We start from the raw sequence: 22,702 nt of genomic DNA on the forward strand, positions 1-22,702 counted from the left end.
TTTGTGAGAGAGTGAGCTCCACTTCGACCGATGATGATAATGATAATAAGTTTCGGTTGGATTACAATAAATCTATACCAAATTTATCATTAAACTTAATTCATGGTAGAAACTGCACATATTTAAATAACAAAGGATCGGATCCGTAAAATCGTCCAATCTTTTTTGCGATTCTCCCTCCACCTATAAATACCGAAGCTTCATGCCCTTTGATCAGAAAAACGAATATTCCATAAACCGCTAAAGGCTCGTCCATAATTTCAACTCCATTGTAATATTGTATGGCAATTAGCTTCTTGGCGAGCGAAATCTCCGACTTGTGCCTAGGAAAGCCGCCGTTGAGGCCGTTACCGACCACCGCTACCATCGCGGACGCGGTGCTTGCCCTAAAAACGTCAGGAGAGATCTATGTAAGCGTATGGAGCTCGGAACATTCCAATTCTGTGGTGGCTTGTAATGACACCGGGTGTTGTCGATGTGTGGGGAAGATCTGTATGGTTGATGTGATTGTTCATCTCTGTAAAGAGGAGAATCTGTCGCATCCATTGGATGCGCTTCAATCGAACGTTTCGGATCTAATTACGAAGGTGAAAGGGCAAATTAGACATCTGGAACCGAATTCGAGGTTCGTTTTACGATTCTTTTGTTTTTCCTTTGATTGTTTATTGATTTTTAACAATCAAAATCGTTAGAATTTAACGCAAATTGTTTGCTAGGTCAAAGTTGAAATGGGTGAATTACATGAATTCATCTAAAATTGTTCCTGGAATGAAATTGTTGACGTAATTTAATTCATTAGTTAATGTAGGTTAAAGTTTAGCTTCTTAAAGATCTAATTTCTCGCATGAAAAGGACCCTAAATAAGTAAGTTTTATCAAGAGGGTTATGTAAAACCTAGATTGAAAGCTGATTAATTTTATCAGATAAATTTGCAAGATACATGAAAGGTATTAGGTATGAATTAGATCTCCGAAATGAAATTAGTTCATTAATATGTTGTAAGTTCCGTTTACGTAGGGTATTATTTCTCCCATAAAAAGGGACTCTGTACTACATTATTTCCCTGAAAACAACAGTGTATTTAAAACCAAAATAGGAAATTAATGAATTCAGTCGGATATCTTTTAATACATGAAGAAAATGGCGAATCACTCCTTATGAAAGTGAAAGGGTTGGTGTGATGTGATTTGAATTACATTAAATTTTTTATGCTCAATATCCCACCTGTTCAAAAAGAACAAAAAGGGATCTCAGTTATAGATAATATAATATTATAATATAATATGGTTCATTGAATTTCGATTCAAACTATTATAAAATACTTCAGATTATCTAGAAGCAATCAGACCTTAATAAAATATTTTTCACTTTACATGTTGTTCAAATAATCAATTGTTACTTTTAAGATCCAAAAGTGCAAGTAAAAATATATTACGGAGGTTAGGTATGATTGACCTCAAATTGATAAAGCAGATCCCACCATTCATGTGAAAATATCATCATAAATAACAAAAACGAGTAATGTTAAAATAAATATATAAAATTTCTTCTTGTGCATAGACATGAAACATATTCAAATTCCATACTCATGTGACATCCATGAAACCATCATTTATTATATCTCTTTTTATGTTTTTTATTTTTCTAGTCTCTTGGAAGCAATAGATTGCATACTTGAAGGAGCTCAAAACTTGGTTATACCAATACATAACAATGCAAGAACCAATTTAAGGAAAAGCCAACTTACACAATCGCCCCTTCATGCTCCTACTCTTCATTACACTCAAGAATTTTGTTGGCTAACCCGAGAAGACGTCTTTCGTTTCCTCCTAAACGCAATCGGCGTGTTTTCTCCCATACCTACATTCACCATAGAAGATCTAAACATAATCACTAAGCAAACACTCACAATCCACTACGAAGACCCCGCCATTTCTACCCTACCCTTAATTTCACACTCACTCTCAGCTCAAACCTCAATCGCAGTTATCAACAAAGATAACCGTTTACTAGGAGAAATTTCCCCTTTTACCCTCGCGTGTTGCGACGAAACCGTAGCCGCGGCAATCTCAACCCTCTCGGCAGGGGATCTCATGGCGTATATCGACCATAGCGGTCCGTCTGATAATTTGGTCCACTTGGTCAAGATGCGTTTACAAGAGAGGAATTTGAGTGCGATGTTGGACCTTATGGATGACTACTACAACCCGTCATCATCTTCCTCTTCGTGTTGCTCGTCAGATGAGGAATTCGGGAGTACCAAAAATGGTGCGGTGGGGCGGTTGATTTACCCGGGGAGGCGTTCGACTGCGATTGTGTGTCATCCGTGGAATAGTTTAATGGCGGTTATGGTTCAAATGATTGCGCTTCGTGTTAGTTATGCGTGGGTGGTTCAAGAGGACTATACGTTGGTTGGAATTGTGACGTCCTCCGAGATTTTGAAGCAGTTTAGGAGTGTCGTAGCCTCGTAGGTGCCCGTGATAATGGATCGGGTTAGTGGTAAAGATTTTGAGCAATTTTGTAAGATTATGTATTGTTATGGATCCATGGTGTTCAAACTTATGGTTGTATGAAACTTTGACATTTTTGTTAGGATAAATTGCTTGTTAAAATGAAACATATTTTTATTCATGTTTTTTTAGGGGATGTTTTATGAGAATTGTTATTTAAAGAGCTATGTTTATGACAAATCATGAAAAGGAATATCAAGATGGTTAGAACTTGGATGGAGACAAACTTTTAAAATGATAAATATTTTTAAAATTATCATGTATCAATAAAGTGCAATAAATAGTTATGGAGTCATTTTTCAATGGACCCATCCTTGAAGCATAACTACCAATACGCTATGCTATGTAACTATGTAAGAGCTCATCTATAGTCGACCTTCTTTTTTAGTTGTTCATTGTCTGGCTAGTGGCACGTATCAGATGAAATGTTAAAAAAATAAATCTATAATAAGTGGATCTCTTCTTGGTGTACTTACACCTAAGAGTAAATGACACGCATGCTTATCGTGGTTTGGTGTAATATGTGGATTTCGTATCTATTTTTTTTCTTCACTCAGGACAGTTATCATTGATGCACAAGTTTATGTTTGTTTACCTTTTTGTGTAAATTCAAATGTTATTGTAAATTAGGGGATGACTAGTGTATTTTTACTATTTGATGTATTTGAAGTTTATATAGGTGTCAAATAAAGCTTAGATTATGATATAATATAAGTCAGAAAGTGCAGGGTGAACATTTGTATAAAGCCGGGTTGCTTTTATCATATGCAAGCATTTATGATGGTCTAGTTACTGTTCCATATCTGATGGAAAATATACGTAATGGCCTACGAAATGATGCACTTTTGCTTTCAAAGAATTAATGTCTTAAATCTTGACTTTGCTTCCTCTTCCTCTTTTCCTTGGCAAAAAAGTAAAGTCTGTGATTTTGGGATCTCCTTTGAATGGCCTTTGGTTTCGACATATCAATAAAAATCGTCTGCCTACATATACATTAATAATGTGGTTTTGATTCTTTCTTTGAAGCTACAGGTCGGCTTGTCTCTATGAACTTATTCACATAAAAAAAGTTGCCAAGCAATAATATAGTGATCTTAAATTGATAAAGTTCTGTTTTGCCCAAAGAAATTCTACTCTATTATATTTTTATTCTATTTATACAAAACAAGAAGTTAAATTATATAATCATTTGGGTTGTGGTGACTTGGTAAGACATATGAAAGATATGATAGATAACTTATTGATCCATTTTCAAATCCTTGCATTACTCAACCTCTATGGCTATGGAAGTTCATCTGCAATGACTCCAGGATATGAGACATAGTCTCATGTTTACAGCAGGGGGATTAGTCGGTAAACGAAAGCTGACCCAAAAACCATTGTTAGAAAACTTTTCTAAAGAAAAACAACAATAACATATTTCAAAATACCATAATACCATATCAATGTGATAAAAAAAAGAAAGTCAACGATCAAAAAGGAGTCCTGACATTAGGAAAAAAAATGTGAACCTTGTTTAAGGAGTTAGCAAATAGACAAATATTTTTCCAAATGTAACATTTATTTATGGGGAAAATGACTTATTAAGGTAATTAATTTTTCGGTATGTTTACATCTGGGTAACTATTCTTTTTTTTTTTTTTATACACATCTAAGTAACCAATTTATTGGAAGTGTTCACATATGACCATTATGACCTGCTATAACATGTTAAATCCTAGATGTGAACGCTTTCTACAAATTCATTACCTAGATGTGTACAAAAAAATAGTTACCTAAATATGAACAAAACGAAACATAAAAGTAAATTACATGAATGGTCCCTGTGGTTTGAGGGAATTTGTGTTTTTGGTCCCTAACTTATTTTTTTAACTCGTATGGTCCTTACTATTTATTTTTTTACGCATTTGGTCTCTGTCTTACCTAAAAAGACTATTTTGCCCTTATTAATTTATTTTTTAATTAATTTTCTTATTTATGTATTTATTTTTATATATTTAAAAAACTTAATAGACCCCACATATCTGTATCTCCTCACCATAAACCTCAAACTATATTTGAGAAATTTAATTCGGATAATCCCTACTGTTTATTTTTGTTGTGCGTTTGGTCCATGTCTTACCTAAAAAGACTATTGTGTCCTTATTAATTTATTTTTTAATTAATTTTCTTATTTATGTATTTTTTTTTTATATATTTAAAAAAATTAATAGACCCCACTTATCTCTATCTCCTCACCGTAAACCACATTTAAGAAATTTAATTTGGGTCTTACTGGTCACCATCCCATCTCTCATCCTCCCAAACTTCTATTTCTGTTCCATCTTTAGTAACGTCGACGTCTTCATCATCCTTTTTTTGTGCTTCAACTCTGGCAAACCAACACCATAACCTACTGTCTCTTCATCTTTAGTGGGTTGTGGTGTTGATTCGACGGAGTTGAAGGACCGAAAAAAGAATGGATGATGAAGACGTCGATATCACTAAAGATGGAAAATAAATAGAAGTCGAGGAGGATGAGAGATGGGATGGTGAAGAGATACAGATATGTGGGGTCTACTAATTTTTCTTAAATATATAAAGAATAAATATATAAACAAGAAAATTAATTAAAAAAATAAATTAATAAATGCACAATAGTCTTTTAGGTAAGACATAGACAAAACTCGTAACAAAATTAAACAGTAGAGATCATCCGAGTTAAAAAAAATAATTAATTAAAAAATAAATAATATGGATCATCTGAGGAGATACAAATATGTGATGTCTATTAATTTTTTTAAATATGTAAAAAAATAAATACATAAATAAGAAAATAATTAAAAAATAAATTAATAAGGGCACAATAGTCTTTTTAGGTAAGACAGAGACCAAAAGCGCAACAAAAATAAACATTAGGGACCATTCAAGTTAAAAAAAAATAAGTTAGGGACCAAAAACACAAATTTCCCCAAACCACAGGACCATTCGTGTAATTTACTTTTACTTTTACTTTTATTTATATTTAGGTAACTATTTTTTTTTTTACACATCTAGATAGCGAAGTTGTTGAAAGCGTTCACATCTAGGATTTAACCTGCTATAATAGATCATAATGGTTATATGTGAACACTTCCAACAAGTTTGTTACGTAGATGTGTACAAAAAAAAATAGTTACCCAGATGTGAACATACCGAAAAATTAATTACCTTAATAAGTCATTTTCCATACATCTATTTATAACGCAAATAGACAAATATTTAACGAGTTTTTAACGAGTTAGCAAATAGACAAATATTTTTCTAAATGTAACATTTTTTTTGCACAAATATTTATAACGCAAATAGACAAATACGTATGCAAATGGATAATTGGATAAGGGATTCTAGTGGTATCTTTATCTTATCAATAGTTGTAATTTTAGTCCCTACATTTTTTTTTTAAAGTATCACTTTTGGAACCCAAAACGAAATTTATAATTTCATGAGTAAATTACATCAATAGTCCTTGTGGTTTAGTATAATTTGTTTGTTTGGTTCTTATTTTCTATTTTTCACTCAGGACACTTTATGTGTTTTGGTTTTATTGTAATTTTCGTCCAGACATTAAATGACTATAATAATTTTATCTATTTTTTATTGTTTTTTATAAGTTAAAAACATATGCGCCACTCTAGCGACACCGCCGCCTGACCTTTCGACAATTCTTGCCTCACATTCCTTTATGACATAGAACCAATCTTGACTCATTCATTTGATTTTTCCGATGAGTCTGGTTTCGGAGGAACCAATCTACACCGCCATCGATATGTTTTTCCTACTAGTATGGGTTGTGGTTGCGCGGAGAAGACTAAGGAGGAAGAGGTAGTATTTTTCTTATTTTTTGTAATTCGAAAGCAAGAGTTTATTTGGGTTACAATGACGGGGAGAAGACGAAAAAGGAGGTTGGAAGGGGGAGGGGAGGGGGAGGGGTCGAAAATCATTGGTTTCAAAGCCGTCAGGGTTCTAGAACTCGATTTGGTGGTTGTCATGGTCACGAAACATGAAGTAGCGGTGGTCGCTAGCCACAAATGAGTCATTGTCGCCGAACATGAAGGAGAGGGAGCGGGAGAGACAAAGAATCGTACATTTTTCATTGCTCGTGCACAACATTAATTTCTTTTTTATCCGGTTATAAATAATAACAAAAAATAATAAGGAAGGAGGTTAAGGAATATATATATATATATATATATATATATATATATATATATATATATATATATATATATATATATATATATATATATATATATATATATATATATATATATATATATATTCACTTGGAATGTCCGCCGGATGTTGATGATTAGATGATTAAAAAAATACAAAGACAAAAAAGTTAGAGAAAAAAGGTGGTTGATGGTTTTATTTGATTTAATAGGTTAGTTTTAATATTTTTTATTCATAAATCACAACATATAACAACCTTTTCCTATCCTCACAACTTATTTTCAAGGTTTAGTATTCATATCTTAAAAATATATGATACAGATGGTTATCATTATCAAATAAGTTGAGCTATCATGAGTTTTAATTGTCAGAACGCAAAATATGACTCATATAGCTTCAAATCCAACACTCTCATTACATATTTTATTTCCTTCATGGATATTAGGACGCCAACAAGTTCTATTGCATAAAAGATGTTTGTTTGAATACTCGATCATCATAATGCCACATATTGCGTTACACCACCATATAATAATCATTAGACACTTAGAGCCCACATATGACATAACCCTATCCTGCAATAAATTCGAGGCTCATTAGACTTTCAACTTTCAATTCGAATCACCATATTAGATTAATACTTGAAAATAAATCATTAAATGGCAACCTTTTTGCAAATAAAACATGTGTAGGTGTCGACGAAAATTTTAGAGTTGTCCATCCATGTACTGGGATAATTTTACAAGGTTAGAACCATGGTTCTAAAAGGCGCGCCATGTGTGCCATGACGTGAGGCGTGGTGTAGCCGTTACGAAAACGTCCAAAACGGGTTTATGAAGCGTGACGCCCAAATAACGTGTCAAGGCGCGCCTTATCGCGTTATGGCGCAGGTTTTTTTCAAGGCGCAGGTTTTTTTGTTTTGTTTTTTTTTTCTGTTGTTTTATTTATCGTGCCTAAAATAAATGAGTTTTTGTTAATTTTTTTCTATTAGATATTAATATAACATTTCTAAAAGCTTCATATATCTTATAAAATTCAATAATTATATGATTTATATCTTTTAATGTATATAATATAGTCACGCCTTGAAAAACGTCATGACTCGTTAAGGCTTGTCATGGCTTAACGTTTACCTTGCCGTCAAGCCACACCTTACGTTATTTAGAACCAAAAATTTTAAATAGGAGAGTGTGGTAATTGTTTGTTACTATAATACAACAATACCAACTAAAATAATCAGATTTCTAAAAATAAATAAAAAGTTTCTTCAACTATATTGAATTTTGAGATCACTTAACTATAAAGAAATATGAAATGGTCTCTATTGTCATAATCCGAAAAACAAGGGTCTTTACTGAAACAAATAATATCGAGGTAAGGATCTAGCCACATTTTTCCCCATTAAACCACTACACACATTACTACAAATAGCAATCCTTTCAAGAAAACTTCAAAGGCCTACGTGTTACACTACCCTCAACTCCACGTTGCATCTTGACAGTGACACAGTTCTTCCATGCTTTCGTGAACAAGATAGAGACAGACAAACCCCATCACCACAGTCTCATTCAAGTCTGTTTCTAGATAGAGGAAATTAATACAATTCTAGGGTTTATGTAAAATTAGATAGAGGGAGCAATAGATGTATGTAGGAGGATCAATGAGAAAATCCTTCAAGGATTCTCTCAAAGTTCTTGAAGCAGATATTCAACATGCTAATACTCTGTAAGAATTCTACCACTTCACTCTGTTTTTATGTCGACATGAGGATTTTTTTTTCTCTTTTAAATGATTTAGAGCAATCGTTGATCTGGGGTTGTTCTAACTCGGCTTTCGATTTCTGGTTTACTTAATTATTGCTTCTAAAATGGATAAAGGTGTCGCCTTTTTGGGTTATCAAGCAAGTTTATAGCGATAGAGTTATCTTTTTTAACCCAAGGTGTACTTAGATTTAAATTTTTTTTTCTAAGTAAAGTATTTTCGTGTCCTTAAATAAGAAAGAAACACCTATACTTGTGAAGTTAATCTCTATTCCAATTTCCATCCATGAACAATGCTTTCTTTTCTTAATTCGTTGAAAAATGGGATATAAATTTTGACTTTTAATCAAATTTGCTACAATTTAAGTTCAAAACCAATATGAATTTTGATGTTTTTGTTACCATATGTTATGGATTTGCAGAGCTTCGGATTTACAAAGGGAGTACGATGGGGCAAATGTACAGATGCGAATGTCTTATAGCGCATCAGCACAGTTTTTGCTTTTCTTTGTTCAATGGTCAGATTGCCACCTTGCAGGTGCTCTAGGGTTGTTAAGAATCTTGATTTACAAGGTCAAAAATCCCAACATTTTTCATTATATATGTAATCTTTTAATCATATATCCCTTTAATTCATATTATCTTTTTGTTTTCCAGCTTTTCCTTAAAGTTACTTATTTCTTGATTGTATATGCTACAGGTTTACGTTGATGGCTCCACATCCATGTCTACACATGAAAGAAAGGCGAGTATTAGAGAATTCTATGGTATGGTCTTAATTTTCTTTCACCATCTTTGAAAAAAATCGTGTTCTTATTTCAACAAGTCTTTGTCCGGATGAATATTGAATGATGTTTATAGCTTACTGGATTAAAGGGTTGTTTAATGATGTCTATTTGGATAACCTGTTGTACACGTAACATTTGTTTTCTTTTCTTAGACTGAATAAACTGTTTGAATGGGACTAAATAACCATTTTACAATGAAGGTATTATATATCCATCTTTAATGCAACTTCAAAGTGGAGTCATGAGTTCAGAAGATAGAAAGCAGAAAAGGACATGTGTGGAACGATATTCTAAACGAGAAGACAACAATGAAAGTCGAAATTGTTCAGATATTGATATTGAATCAGAAGAAGAATGTGGTATTTGCATGGAAACAAAAGACAAACTTGTTTTACCAAAATGTAGCCATGAAATGTGCTGCGGTTGCTATGATGACTGGTATGTGTGTATATATATATATATATATATATATATATATATATATATATATATATATATATATATATATACTTCTCTACCTCGTCACTATGGGGCAAGAAATAGCAATGTACTTGGTTGATTTGTTAATAAGAAACAGTTTGAAATAAATAAATAAGTCAAAGTACATTGCTATTTCTTGCATACAAAAACCTGACGATTCACTCTTGGAACAAATTGCAGGCGAAGAAGATCAATGTCTTGCCCGTTTTGTCGAGTAAGCCTAAAAAGAATAGACTCGGGCGAGCTGTGGGTGTATGTGGACAAGAAAGAGGCAATCGACATGGCCACATTAACAAGGGAAAATCTTAAAAGGTTCTTCATATACATTGACAAGCTCCAACTCGTTCAGCCTGACTCAAGCTCTGACTCTTATGATTCTCATGTGAAGTAGACAAACGGAAAAAAGACACATGGTTTATTTCTACATTTGTATAAAAGTAGGTTTATGACAACCACCAAATCCTTTGTTTTTTGGGGATTTTGAATGTCTTGTATGTCGTTCATAAAGGTATTCATCAACTTGTGATCTGATTTGGGGTTTCGTGGATTTTCCATCAAAATGGGTCTTTGTTTGAGGAGAAGCAGTCAATGGGGAGGACAGGGGCCGTTTATAGAAAAGGGGTTCAATGATTTGCTTAAACTAAATCCGAAATCCCTTTTCTTTGCTTTATATTGCTTTCTATTAGGCTTGCTGTCATTTTTGCTACATCATTTTTATGGAAAAGGGGCCACCTAGGATTTGCCAAACACCTTCGAAAGTTTGTCATTTAGAGGATGTGGTTTGTCACTTTTACCGTGTAACATATTTTTTTGAAACAAAAAATATTTTATATAAAAAACTAATATATAGAACTAAAATTTTCATTAAAAATACTAAGAACAAGTACACTTGAAATTAAAAAACAACTAACTTAAAATTAGAAAACACACGAAACACTTGAAATTGAAAACATGAGAAATATTAAAACTCAAATTAAAATAAAACAAAAAACAAGTTCATTCGATATATTGACGTCATTTGTCTCATTTGTCAAAACTCAACAAACCAGTAAGGTTTGTAAGTTTCTTCACGGAAAGTCTCAACAACATTGAGCTAACATAATTCCTTCATTTTCACCATTTACTGCTTCACGCCTCATCCTAAGAAATATAGAAATATAGAGTGAAACTGCACTGCAGTGTCGATGTTGATTGACTCTTCAGTTACATCAATCCATGCACGAGCTAATATAATCTCTTCATCCGTGGTCCGAATATGAGAAATTTCTATTTCGAGATGAAGGTTTGAAGATGATGAAAAATAAAAAAAGTTATTAGAGTTGAATGAAAAATGTTTAAATAAGATGAAAAATAAAGGATGATGTTGGTATTTATAGTAGTTGATGAATGATGCGACAAAGAACTCCGTCTCTTTTAGATAGATGCTATGACGGAGATCTGAGAATCACAGAGCAAAGTCATTAGAACCGCTCCATGGACTGTGCCCCAGGAGCAGGCTCCGACGATCATGTTAGATCGATTGGTAGAGATAAGATGATTCTCACTAGCTAGATAAAACCATCTTGGTGTTGGGGTAGTGTATAGGCATGGAGGCTGAATGTGGAGAGTGGCAGTTGAGTCACTGGGAAAAGTCCCTCTCCATGGAGGAGGTACTGATCGGTTTATAAGGGACCACTAGGTCAAGGGGAATTAGTTTAGGCCTTGGGCCAACCCAATTCAGTCCCAACTAGTAAGGAGATGGACATGGTCACCTTGGTGCGCCGAGCGAGGCTAACGAGTGCGCACCCGACAAGGCTTGCGGGAGCGCTCCAGGCGAGGTTAGAAAGGGAGCGCTAGGAAGGGCTGACCGAAGAGTGTCAGGTAAGGCCGACAAGGGAGCGCTAGTCAGGGCTGGCAGGAGAGTGTCAGGCAGGGCTGGCAAGGGTGCACTGGGCAGGGCTGGCAGGAGAGCGCTAGACAAAGTTGGCGCGCTAGAGTCGTCTAGGCCATGCTAATGAACCTAATATCATCAAGCAAAAATCCAACAAGTAAACCTCTTTATTACCTTCTTGCACATCTTCTGGACCTTTGTAAGTCCCCAAGTTCCTACATTTATGTGATATTCTTCTAGATCTTGGCTTATAAGCCTGTTCATCATGATTCAAGGTGGTTTGAGTGAATCCATTCAATAAAGTTGGAAACTTTATAGATCCTTGAGATCCCTTTATGGTTATATGTTCCAATCTAATGATCTAATGAACTTAATAGGACATTTTGATTTACAATTACCATCTAGTCTGTACTTAACATTAAACAATATGTGTTTGATTACCTCTATTACTAGAAATATTGTATCTGTTTCCTGTTTAAGAAAATCTAGTTTTATTTTTCAATTTGTTGATGATAATATTCATTCCTTTTTGGATGGTGATGCTATATGGTCCATTAGCATGGCCTAGACAGCTCTGGTGCACCAGCCTCGCCTGGCGCTCCCTTGTCAGCCTTGCTAGGGACTCTCATGTTGGCCCGGACTGGGGACTCCCTTGCTAGCCTTGCTGGGGACTCTCCTGCTGGCCCAACCTGACGCTCTCTTGCCTGGGGCGCGCCCGGTAGCATGCCCGCTAGCTCCGTCCGACGCCTCCGGACGATCTTGCACAACTCTTTACTAGTTAGGCCTGAATTGGGCTGGCCCAAGACTTGACCTAATTCCCCTTGACCTAGTAGTCCACTATAAATAGAATAATGCCTCTTACGTGAGACAATCATTAATGAAGAGTTTGAGGTTGTTGATGATTATGACCACCGTAACCTCAATTGCTTGGCTGCTTAGGTCTTGTGTTCTGAACGTCATAACTTTCTCATACGATTTTAGGTTTTAACGATCTTTATATCCATACGTTCGTATTTGAGTCTACTACAACTTTTGTTTAGATTATTCACGTTAAAAAGTAATATAACTTTACTTACGATCTTTATATACATGTGTTCTTTATAACTGTATGTATGAACATTTCTTTATAAAATCGTAAGTAAAAATATAGTTCTTTTTAGCGGGAGTAATCTAAACGTTAATTATAGTAGATTCAAATACGAACGTGTGAATATAAAGATTGTTAAATCTGAGATCGTATAAAGAAGTTATGACGTTCGAAACACAACACCTAAGTACAAAGCAATTGAGGTCGCAGTGGCCGTAAGCATGAACAACTTAGGATATCTCATTAATGATTGTCCCACGTATGATGCTGTGATAAAAACTTAAATAAATCGGTCATAAATACTGAATGTTTGCAAGAACAAAGATTTATTTTGCAACAAATAAATATTAAAGACTAAATATACAAAAAATATTAAGGAATAAATGTATACAAAGTGAGAAATATATTTACTTATTAAGTCATTTTCTCTGTCTCATTTGAAGTAGTCGGTTATAAGGACTAAATGTGTATGGTTAAACAAATTGAAATGATAGATATAAACGGAAAAAAACTTAACAACCAAATATATAAATAAAAAAAATATATTGCCATTTTAACCTCTTATCTTTATGCTTATATTGATTGCCATTATCCTTTTTGCTTATATTGATTGAGATCGAACTTTACACACTTGTCTTAAAAATATATAAGACAATTGAGGGGGTGTTTGGATATGGAAAAAATAGGCTACTTATTGCTTATTGTTTAATCCCACCGTAATAAGCAAATTTAAGTGTTTGGATAAGAGTCTTTAAAAATCAGCTTATTGCGGTAGGAATAAGCAAAATAAGCTGATTTTAATAAGCAAGGGATGAATACTTATTGCTTATTGGTTATTTTACTCATATAAGTTGTTTTATTTTGCCAAACACTTAAATGTTTATTGCTTATTATTTATTTCTACCGTAATAAACTAATCCAAATACATTTTAAAAAAAATACTTAGTTTCACCACAATAAACAAATAAACAATAAACACTAATATTCTAAAAACTATTTACACCCAATCACTCCGCTCACTCCACTTGAAATAACGTGATCCAAGATATGTAGAGAACGCATCTTGAATACCCTTTTAAAAAAGGGATTTTCTAATATGTGCCCTAAGGACACATATAAGAAATATTAATTAAAACAATTATTACTATAATTAAATGTTAAACACATTAATTATAAAAAATATTACCATAATTAAATATAAAATTCATTAATAATCTCATAATTAATGCATTTCACATTTAATTATGATAATAATTATGATTAATTATTTTAGACACATATTAAAAAATCCTTTTAAAAAATAGATTTAAAAGCTTGGAAACATAAGAAAATCTTTGTCGTTTTTCTTATACAAAGGCAGATGGGCCCACTGCACTCACCCCACAACCACTTGTGCATTGCACACACGATCCATTGATCTCTGATAGATCACCTTCGTCCATAAAACCGCAGCCAGATGAACCACAGACCACCGGAAAACACCTACTGTGATCGATATCATACTTTCAGGCCAAAGACTCCACCTTTTTCCGGCTAAGATCACAGTTTCCGGCCAAACTCTTGCCGCTGATTGAGATGGAATCAGGAACTTGGAGGCTGCTTTTGTCTATGGTACCACTGCTTTTGTATTTGCTATTCATCGTCTACTTCGATTACAACTCTCCAAAGGTTAGATATCCCCCTTTTTTTGTTCTTCTGATAAACCCTAGTTCTGTTTAGTGATGTATTGTCTATGTGCTAATCTTTCGGTTAACTTATTCTTATTAAACTGAATTCAGTTTAATTTGGCAATTATGGATGCTAGTATCTTCTATAAGCTTTGACAATCTAATATCTCGAAAATGATTATTATGAATCAAACTCAGATAATAAAATTGTGATGGGTTTGATCACACAACTGACTAAAATTGGAGGATGAATAGATAAATTGATCATCTTTTGGACAAATTTCACAATTCATTAAATAATCATCAACTTGGCAATATGGGGCTTTGTGTAACTTTTTGTTTTTTTGCGGAATGTTTTTTTTGTTTTGTTGCATAGTAACATGGTTCTTAAAATTAAACTTTCAAGTGTACATATTTGATCCTTCAAGATTTAGTTAACACATTTCTAGTTAATTTAATTGTATAACTATCATTATAATGTAATACTTGTTCCTTGTAATATTATGTTATATGTTAAATTGATATTAATTATCATATATAATAAATTTAATCTTTATGTTTCAAAAATTAAATACTTTTGGAAATTCACATATATTACAATACTAGTAACAAAGAGATGTAAGACAAATTTGTAAAAAGCTAAGAAATATAAAGGGGTACTTTTGAAATTTAATAGTGCAGGTGTGTTCATCTTCTAATCTCATCAAAGATTCAACTTTTACACTCTTTTGATTGAATCTTTCAGAATCCATAAAAAATTTCCCCAAAATATTTGATTTTTCTGCTTTTCTTGATGAACTTTTGAGGCATATTTACACACATAAGCACCTACACCAGAAAAAACAAACCAACTATGTGTTTTGTGTCTTTTTGTGTCACGTGCATTTGGACACATGTATAAGGACTAAAGAAACACATACTCTGACATAATTAAGTTATTGCCCTATTTGAGTTTATTTTCTTTCTTGCAGTGTTCAGAAAATCCCATTTTGATTAAGATTTTCTGATCATCTAAAGCTAGTTTAATTATATTTTGAGAATGTAAAGGAGAAGTTACAACAAAACAGAGTTCTGAGGGTAAATGTAAAGTTTAAGATCTTTACTTTTTCTAAACTTTCTATATCAGTTACCATGTGAAATTTATTGCTTTCAGTAGTGCTATGTTTTTCTTTAACCTTTTGCAATCATAAATGATGATCATTAACAATTAAAAATATAATGCCTTTATGAACGAAAGACGTATAAAGATGCGTTCATAATACGAAAAAAAATCATACAACTGTTGTAATAAATAACTTTTATGTTGTAAGTTACAAATTTCATAACTTTTTTCATATTGATTTAAATAAACTAAAATGCTAATGCAACAGCCTACAACAAGTGGCTGCAGTCTTTTTCCTCATGATCATTACTGGATTACTAGCAAACGCATTGTGACACCCCATGAGATCATTTCTGGTGCAGGTTTGTTTAGCTGATCTGGATTTTCCAACTTGGATATGCATTATTAAAAATAAAATCTTTTTAGGGATGCACTACAATATAAAGAAATTATTTTTTATGGGTAGATGCGCATTTTTGCAACAATGCTTCATATGTTTTGCAATTTATGCAACAATGTTTCACACTTTTTTGCAATTTATGTAACAAAGTGTTTCTTTTAGATGAAATGCAACGATGTTTGATTTTATTACCAAAACATGTAATATTTTCACCGGTTTGTATAAATATGTAAAAAAGTGAAAGGTAAAAGGGTGAAACATGGTTGCATAAATTGGTAGAAAAGTGAAGCACATAAGTTGGCAAAAAAATAGATTCTAACTACTAAATTCATAGCAATCTACTACAAATAAAACATGTAGAGTTTGTAAGAAAATTCTAATCAACTTTGAAACTGAAAAAGTAATAGAACTTTAAAAGGTCAACTGATTTTCCAGTATGAGGTTATATTGATTAAATATGCAAATGAACAGTTGAGATTAATGGAGGAAGCATCATATCTTTGGTTAAAGAAAAGGATTGGCAAGGACAAGTCAAGAATGAACCAGTGATTGATTATGGAGAAGCTGTTTTGATGCCTGGTTTAATTGATGTGTAAGAAATTTCCCCCATAAATTATCTTGATTTTCTATCTAGATCTTCATGTTCTAGAATCTAGATTCAATACTTTATCAAAGATTAAACCTTTTATGTGTAATGTGATTTTGTTTGTGTTGTTGACAATAGGCATGCACATCTTGATGATCCAGGAAGGGCAGAATGGGAAGGATTTCCTTCAGGAACCAAGGCTGCTGCTGCTGGTATGTCAATTAGACAATATTCTAATATGTTTATGATTATTAAAATAATACTTACTGGTTAATGGATATTTTTTTATATGATATAAAAATAAAAACTGTTTTTTGTATTTTCTTTGTTTATACAGGTGGAATAACAACATTGATAGATATGCCTCTTAATAACTTTCCATCTACTGTTTCTGAGGAAACCTTAAAACTTAAGGTGAAGATGACTAATATACATTTCAAAGTTCAAACATCTACTATTTTTATTTTTTAAATAGTTTTATCTTGGTTCCACCATTTTTGGTTCTTCTTTTGGTTATTTCGTGTGGAATACTAAATCATTCTCTTATGATCATGAACAATCGGATGATAGAAAGAGGCTGCAAAAGGAAGGATTTATGTTAATGTTGGTAAGCTCCTCAAACTAATAAAAAGAAAAAAAAAATGTAATTTTATCTTCTCATTTTAGGCCCCGTTTGTTTCGCAAGACAGAACATGATGGTCTTGTACTGTATTTTGACATGCATTGAACTGAGACAGTGAGGGGCTATTTGATATGCCTGTTACTGGGTTTGGTAAGAGGCTGGGTCTGAATTGGTCAAATTCAGACTGTTTGATATCACATTTGGAAGCATTTGACTCGGTCCTAGCTCCTCTAATATGCCTCTCACCGGTCGGTCAGATTCAGGGTTGTGTCTATGACTCAGACCTTGACTTAGTCAGATCTGACTCAATCAACAACTATCAAAAAGCCCTAAGACTTATTAGACTGATGTTAATGGGACAAAAAATTACAATATCTTATAATATTATATTCAAGTTGATGAATCTAACATTTACTTTTATTACTTAGGGTTTTGGGGAGGTCTAGTACCCGAAAATGCATTTAATGCAAGTATTCTAGAAGGTCTCCTAAACGCCGGTGCTCTTGGTCTCAAGGTACAAAAATGTAAAAAAACTGTACATATTTTTAGGACACTCAAGATTTAAACTTCAGTTTTTCTTTTTCCTTTATATCGCATTATATCTTACACTTGTTTCCTGCATATGTTCCATTTTCAGTCTTTCATGTGTCCTTCAGGAATTAACGACTTCCCCATGACAGATGCTACCCATATCAAGGTACTTCAGTATTTTTAATACTTATGTCAATTGGACAAAAACTGAACCAAAAAGGTATGTCTTGTATGTGCAAAAGACAAGAAAGCCCTCCTATGTGAATGGAAATACATTCCAGTTATGTGCCGAAAATACCCTTCTCATCCTCCTTTCTTTTTGTATACATATAGGAAGGGCTATCTGTATTGGCCAAGTACAAGAGACCTTTGCTTGTCCATGCTGAAAAACAGCAAGAATTGGAACTGACAGATGGTGGTGATGATCCGAGATCCTATTCTACATATCTTAAAACCCGACCCGCCTCATGGTACTTCTAGACTTTGTGTAAATTATGTTGAAAAATTGGAAAATGACCATTATGCCCTTTGATTCGATCTTGAATTTCAAACCAACCGAAAGGTTCAAATTAAGTTTAGGTTCTATGTTATGACCACCAAAAGTTTCAGGATAACTACATGAAAAAGTTTACATTAGTATGGTAACCAGGGTTATTTTCGTCATTTAGGGAAGAGACGGCCATTAGAGAGTTGCTGACAGTAGCGAAAGACACTAGAATCGGTGGTCCAGCTGAAGGAGCTCACGTTCACATTGTTCATCTCTCCGATTCGCGATCCTCTCTGGAATTGATCAAAGTAATTAGGGTTTCTCTTCGTATCTTTGCATACCCTTTCATTTGGTACTTTTACTTATTAAAAACTGTTTATGTGTAGGAAGCAAAAAACAATGGTGATAGCGTAACTGTTGAAACTTGCCCGCATTACTTAGCCTTTTCTGCAGAAAAGATCCCAGATGGCGATACTCGTTTCAAGTGCTCACCACCCATTCGCGATGCATCCAACAAAGAAAAACTCTGGGAGGCTTTGATGGTAAGTAAAATTTTGGCTTTTGCATCAAAAATTCAAAATTCAAAATCGATTATCATATCTTAAGCTCTCACGATTAAATTTTAGGGCGGAGATATCGACATGTTAAGCTCTGATCATTCACCATCTGCACCGGAGCTTAAACTATTTGAGGAAGGCGACTTTTTGAGGGCGTGGGGAGGTATATCTTCGTTACAGGTTAGTTCTTGGATCTTTTTGTAATAAATTGTTTGTTAGGGGACTAGATGTGCTGTCATAATGTTTGTAGGGGGTAATAAGTGAAATTTATTATTTATTTATTTATTATTATTATTTTTTTTTTTTTCAGTTTGTTCTTCCTGTTACATGGTCCTATGGACTTAGATATGGTGTCACTTTAGAGAAATTAGTTTCATGGTGGAGTGAGAAGCCTGCTAAACTTGCTGGCCAAGATCTAAAGGTAGACAAGTGATTTGTAATTTTTGTCCTGTTCAGATCATTCTGAGTATATCAATATACGTCAAGCACAGTACAATCTGTTTTGTTTTGTTCTGTCAGGGGGAGATCGCAATCGGGAAGCATGCGGATATTGTGGTTTGGGAACCGGAAAAGGAGTTTGACCTTGATGAAAATCATACCGTACATGTGAAACATCCGGTACAATGTCTTGATAAGAAAATAAAATAAAAAATAAAAGTAGACTAATGTAATACATAAATTAATGAAATTATGTTGTTTCTTGCATTTTAAAGTAATCACATTTTTTTTTGTAGAGCATATCGGCATACATGGGTTCAAGACTCGCTGGAAAAGTTCTGGCAACTTTTGTTAACGGAAACTTAGTGTTTGATGACGGAAAACACGCTCCCGATGCATGCGGTACAACTATCCTAGCATGATTGATGGTGAAACTTGCCGGAAATTTTTGGGGGAGATTTATATAATTCATGTGTATACGTAAGTGTGTTACTTATAGTTGAAGGTTAGTGCTTATAATGTGCATTGTGTAGGAACCAGAACACAAAAATACAAAATAATCGAACCGAAAACTAGATATTGATTGCACACTAGCGAAAAATTGAATCATAAGTACGTTATTTAAAAACTTTCTATAAAAATGAATATAAGCTGTTCAGATTTAATTTTTCGCCTTTTTGAATTTACGGTTTGATCCAAGTTTTTCACAACCCTATTTAGAACAACTCTAAAAAAACAACAAAATCGTAATTATTTAGCACCAAATTTATTTTCTTTCCAATCATATTAAATTACATCATTAAATATATATTTAATATTTTTAAAATGAAATAGCATATGTTTTATTATTGTATTATATTATATTATTAGAATAACAATTAAAATATATAACTGGTAATTTGTTTTAAATTCTAAAATATTTTAGCATATCAAAACTTGTGAAAATTCTAAATGACAATAGGTGTGGGCAGTTGGCTCCGTTAGAACGATCCGATCCAAGACCGATAATAATATAGCAGGCTGGGTATCGTTTCTCAAGATTGACCGTTTTTTGTTTAAGATTTTAGCCGGTTTAGTGCCACTGGTTTTGGGTAAATAAACCAACCCGAAACCCGAAACACGGTGTATCAAAGTTGAATTGTTTTGTCTTTCAACATTATGTATAGTCTATCACGATCTCTAGGTCCTTGAACTCTGACTGTAATATCCTTATACAGTCCTCAACACCGGTCCAGACTACTCCCGAGTCTGTTAACCTGCTGTCTCACCTTCCTCTGTCCCTATCCCCAATCTGGAACCAATATCCTCCTCCTCTTCCAAGGAGACTGAAAACATGCCTGCGCATCATCCAACATTGCCACAACTTCAACGGGCATCCAACACGTATGTGCTTCCATATGTCTGGTACAATCCCAGTGCTTACTACCAACAACTGAAGCACTTTCGATTACCCATTTATTCTGCCGCTTTCCTTTCAGAGGACCCAAACTCCTTCCGGAGCTACATACCTTTCCTTTCCAGGAAGTCTACTCAACAACCCTTACCGCACCTATAAGTGCCACCGAGCTAAACTCCACTCTATACTAACCATGTAAAGCAACTGCTATTCTCGAACTCCCATATACTCCGAATCCGATCACATAACTAACTATGTCCACGCACGACCTCCCACCAACTCTATCATCATGATCAATACTTGGGGCCAGACCATATCGATTACCATTTCATGGCGACATATCCCCTCATTATCCTCATACCGACCCACAAACACATACAAAGTCTTCAGCATGACTGGACCACCTTACCAGACCTTCAGCCTATCTGGACCACTCCCAGAACCTTCAGCATGTCTGGACCGCCCTCCTGGGCCTTCAGCCTGTTTGGACCGTTCCCCGAGCCTTCGGTCTGACTGGTACGCCTTCCGGCCTTCAGTCTATCCGGACCGCTCAAAACTGTCTTATGTCACCCTGAACCATCCTTTCCGGGAATCTCTCCCATGCACTCCGTTCTAGCCCTCTTGGGGTTCCAAACTCCCGTTCCGTTCCCGGAATCCTTTCCATCGTCTTTAAGTTGTCACAAATTTCATTTAGATAGTGGATTTTACCTAAAGCATAGCCATACTCTTTGATTCTCCCATCTTCTGGACTCTTCAGGCTCTTAGGGTAGACTCGTATCCAACGCCCTTTCTCTTGGCAGCAAACGCAGGTTGGTTCTCCTAGAACGTTCTCGGAAACATGGTTGGTTGACTTTCCCAACAAATATGCTCCATTGCTTTGCCAAATCATTTCTGATTCAGCAGCAATGAGCATGTAAGTTAGGTCAATGAGGTTTGCGTCATGATCCATCATATAATACTTTCTTTTGAACTCATTATATGATTCAGGGAGTGACTGTAGAACCTAGCCTATAGCCAACTCATCAGGGAATGATGCACCCAACATTATCAACCTATCGATGTGTGATTTCATTCCTAGAACATGGGCACACACGGGTTTACCATCTTCATGTTTCATTTCCAATAGGGCTTTAGTGATATTGAACCTTTCAATTCTTCGATCTTGTGGGTTAGGGAGAACAACGGGAGGAGGAGGAGGAAGTGAAGCATGATTTCTTGTTCCTCGATCGAATCGTGGAATATCATCTTCAATGTGGAATGCTTGTTCCACGGGATTTGGGAAGACCATAGTTGTCGAACTTTGACATCTACAAAACGGGAGAAAACAAATTCAAGTTAGTTGATTTATTGAGTCCTCAGTTAATCACCCAAATGATATACCAAGGCTAGGACCCAACACAATATTTTACAACTCGGGAAAGGGATGCCGTAACCCTAATTGCAGAATATTTGAAGGTACGTGAATGACGATTCACTAATTTTCCACCATAGAAAACGAAAAAGAAAATTTAAGTTTTAAATCTATGAAAACTCCTAGAACCTTTGAGATTCATTGAACATTTCAATGGCATGTTTAAATCTCGATATGCCCCTCTAGTTTGTGACTGGGATGCCGAGGATCACAAAGCGGGTGTGAATAACCATGCAAATCTACATGGTGCCCTCACATGTTACAGTCACCTATTCGATGTGCCGGTAAACCACACACGCTCCACCGACCTATGACAAACATTGAGTCACCCTTTGCTACCTTTGCTTAGAACCATTTAGTGTGCCGGTTAACCACACACGCTCCACTAACGTCTTCGCAAGGGTACGAAGTGTAATTTCATGGAAGTGCATCAATTCACTTTTGCCTAAAGTAACTAAGATTGAGAATTTTATGAAAACATTTAGTTACTTTTATATTTCATTATACTTATAACGGAAGGTTTCTGTCCTATCCTACCCGTTCGGCTAACGACCCTCCACTAGTCAAGAGTGCGATGGGTAAGAGTGGATACCCATTCAATCGCCATTTTATAGACAATTTCCTTAAACACCCCTTATAGACCAACTTCGTGAATGAGGCCTACTAACGGTAAGACTGACTTTTACTCATATATATATATATATATATATATATATATATATATATATATATATATATATATATAATGTTAGACTTTTAATGTTATATATAATATAGGGTGTATTTTACACTTTTGAAATACTAGGTGTTCTAATT

At 34.3% G+C, this 22,702-nt stretch overlaps 3 protein-coding genes across 3 annotated transcripts; all 3 read left to right on the forward strand.

The window, feature by feature from the left end:
• The first annotated feature begins 210 nt into the window (after positions 1-210).
• LOC111903986 (CBS domain-containing protein CBSX5) lies at positions 211-2,631 on the forward strand. The gene is made up of 2 exons (XM_023899765.3): positions 211-625; positions 1,649-2,631. The coding sequence occupies exons 1-2, from the start codon at positions 282-284 to the stop codon at positions 2,469-2,471; spliced, it is 1,167 nt and encodes a 388-aa protein (XP_023755533.1). The 5' UTR covers positions 211-281; the 3' UTR covers positions 2,472-2,631.
• A 5,506-nt stretch (positions 2,632-8,137) lies between these two features.
• On the forward strand, positions 8,138-10,260 carry LOC111903987 (E3 ubiquitin-protein ligase AIRP2). Its single transcript, XM_023899766.3, has 5 exons — positions 8,138-8,429; positions 8,887-9,037; positions 9,165-9,231; positions 9,453-9,690; positions 9,913-10,260. Exons 1-5 carry the CDS (start codon positions 8,347-8,349, stop codon positions 10,121-10,123), a joined length of 750 nt encoding a protein of 249 aa, XP_023755534.1. The 5' UTR covers positions 8,138-8,346; the 3' UTR covers positions 10,124-10,260.
• A 3,834-nt stretch (positions 10,261-14,094) lies between these two features.
• Positions 14,095-19,744, forward strand: LOC111903988 (allantoinase). Its single transcript, XM_023899767.2, has 15 exons — positions 14,095-14,357; positions 15,727-15,820; positions 16,330-16,450; positions 16,583-16,656; positions 16,782-16,858; positions 17,015-17,051; positions 17,495-17,580; positions 17,704-17,763; positions 17,931-18,067; positions 18,266-18,392; positions 18,471-18,626; positions 18,711-18,821; positions 18,952-19,062; positions 19,161-19,259; positions 19,376-19,744. The coding sequence occupies exons 1-15, from the start codon at positions 14,265-14,267 to the stop codon at positions 19,499-19,501; spliced, it is 1,509 nt and encodes a 502-aa protein (XP_023755535.1). The 5' UTR covers positions 14,095-14,264; the 3' UTR covers positions 19,502-19,744.
• Positions 19,745-22,702: the final 2,958 nt, after the last annotated feature.

This window comes from Lactuca sativa, chromosome 7, assembly GCF_002870075.4.
Source record: "Lactuca sativa cultivar Salinas chromosome 7, Lsat_Salinas_v11, whole genome shotgun sequence".
Lineage (NCBI taxonomy): Eukaryota > Viridiplantae > Streptophyta > Magnoliopsida > Asterales > Asteraceae > Lactuca > Lactuca sativa.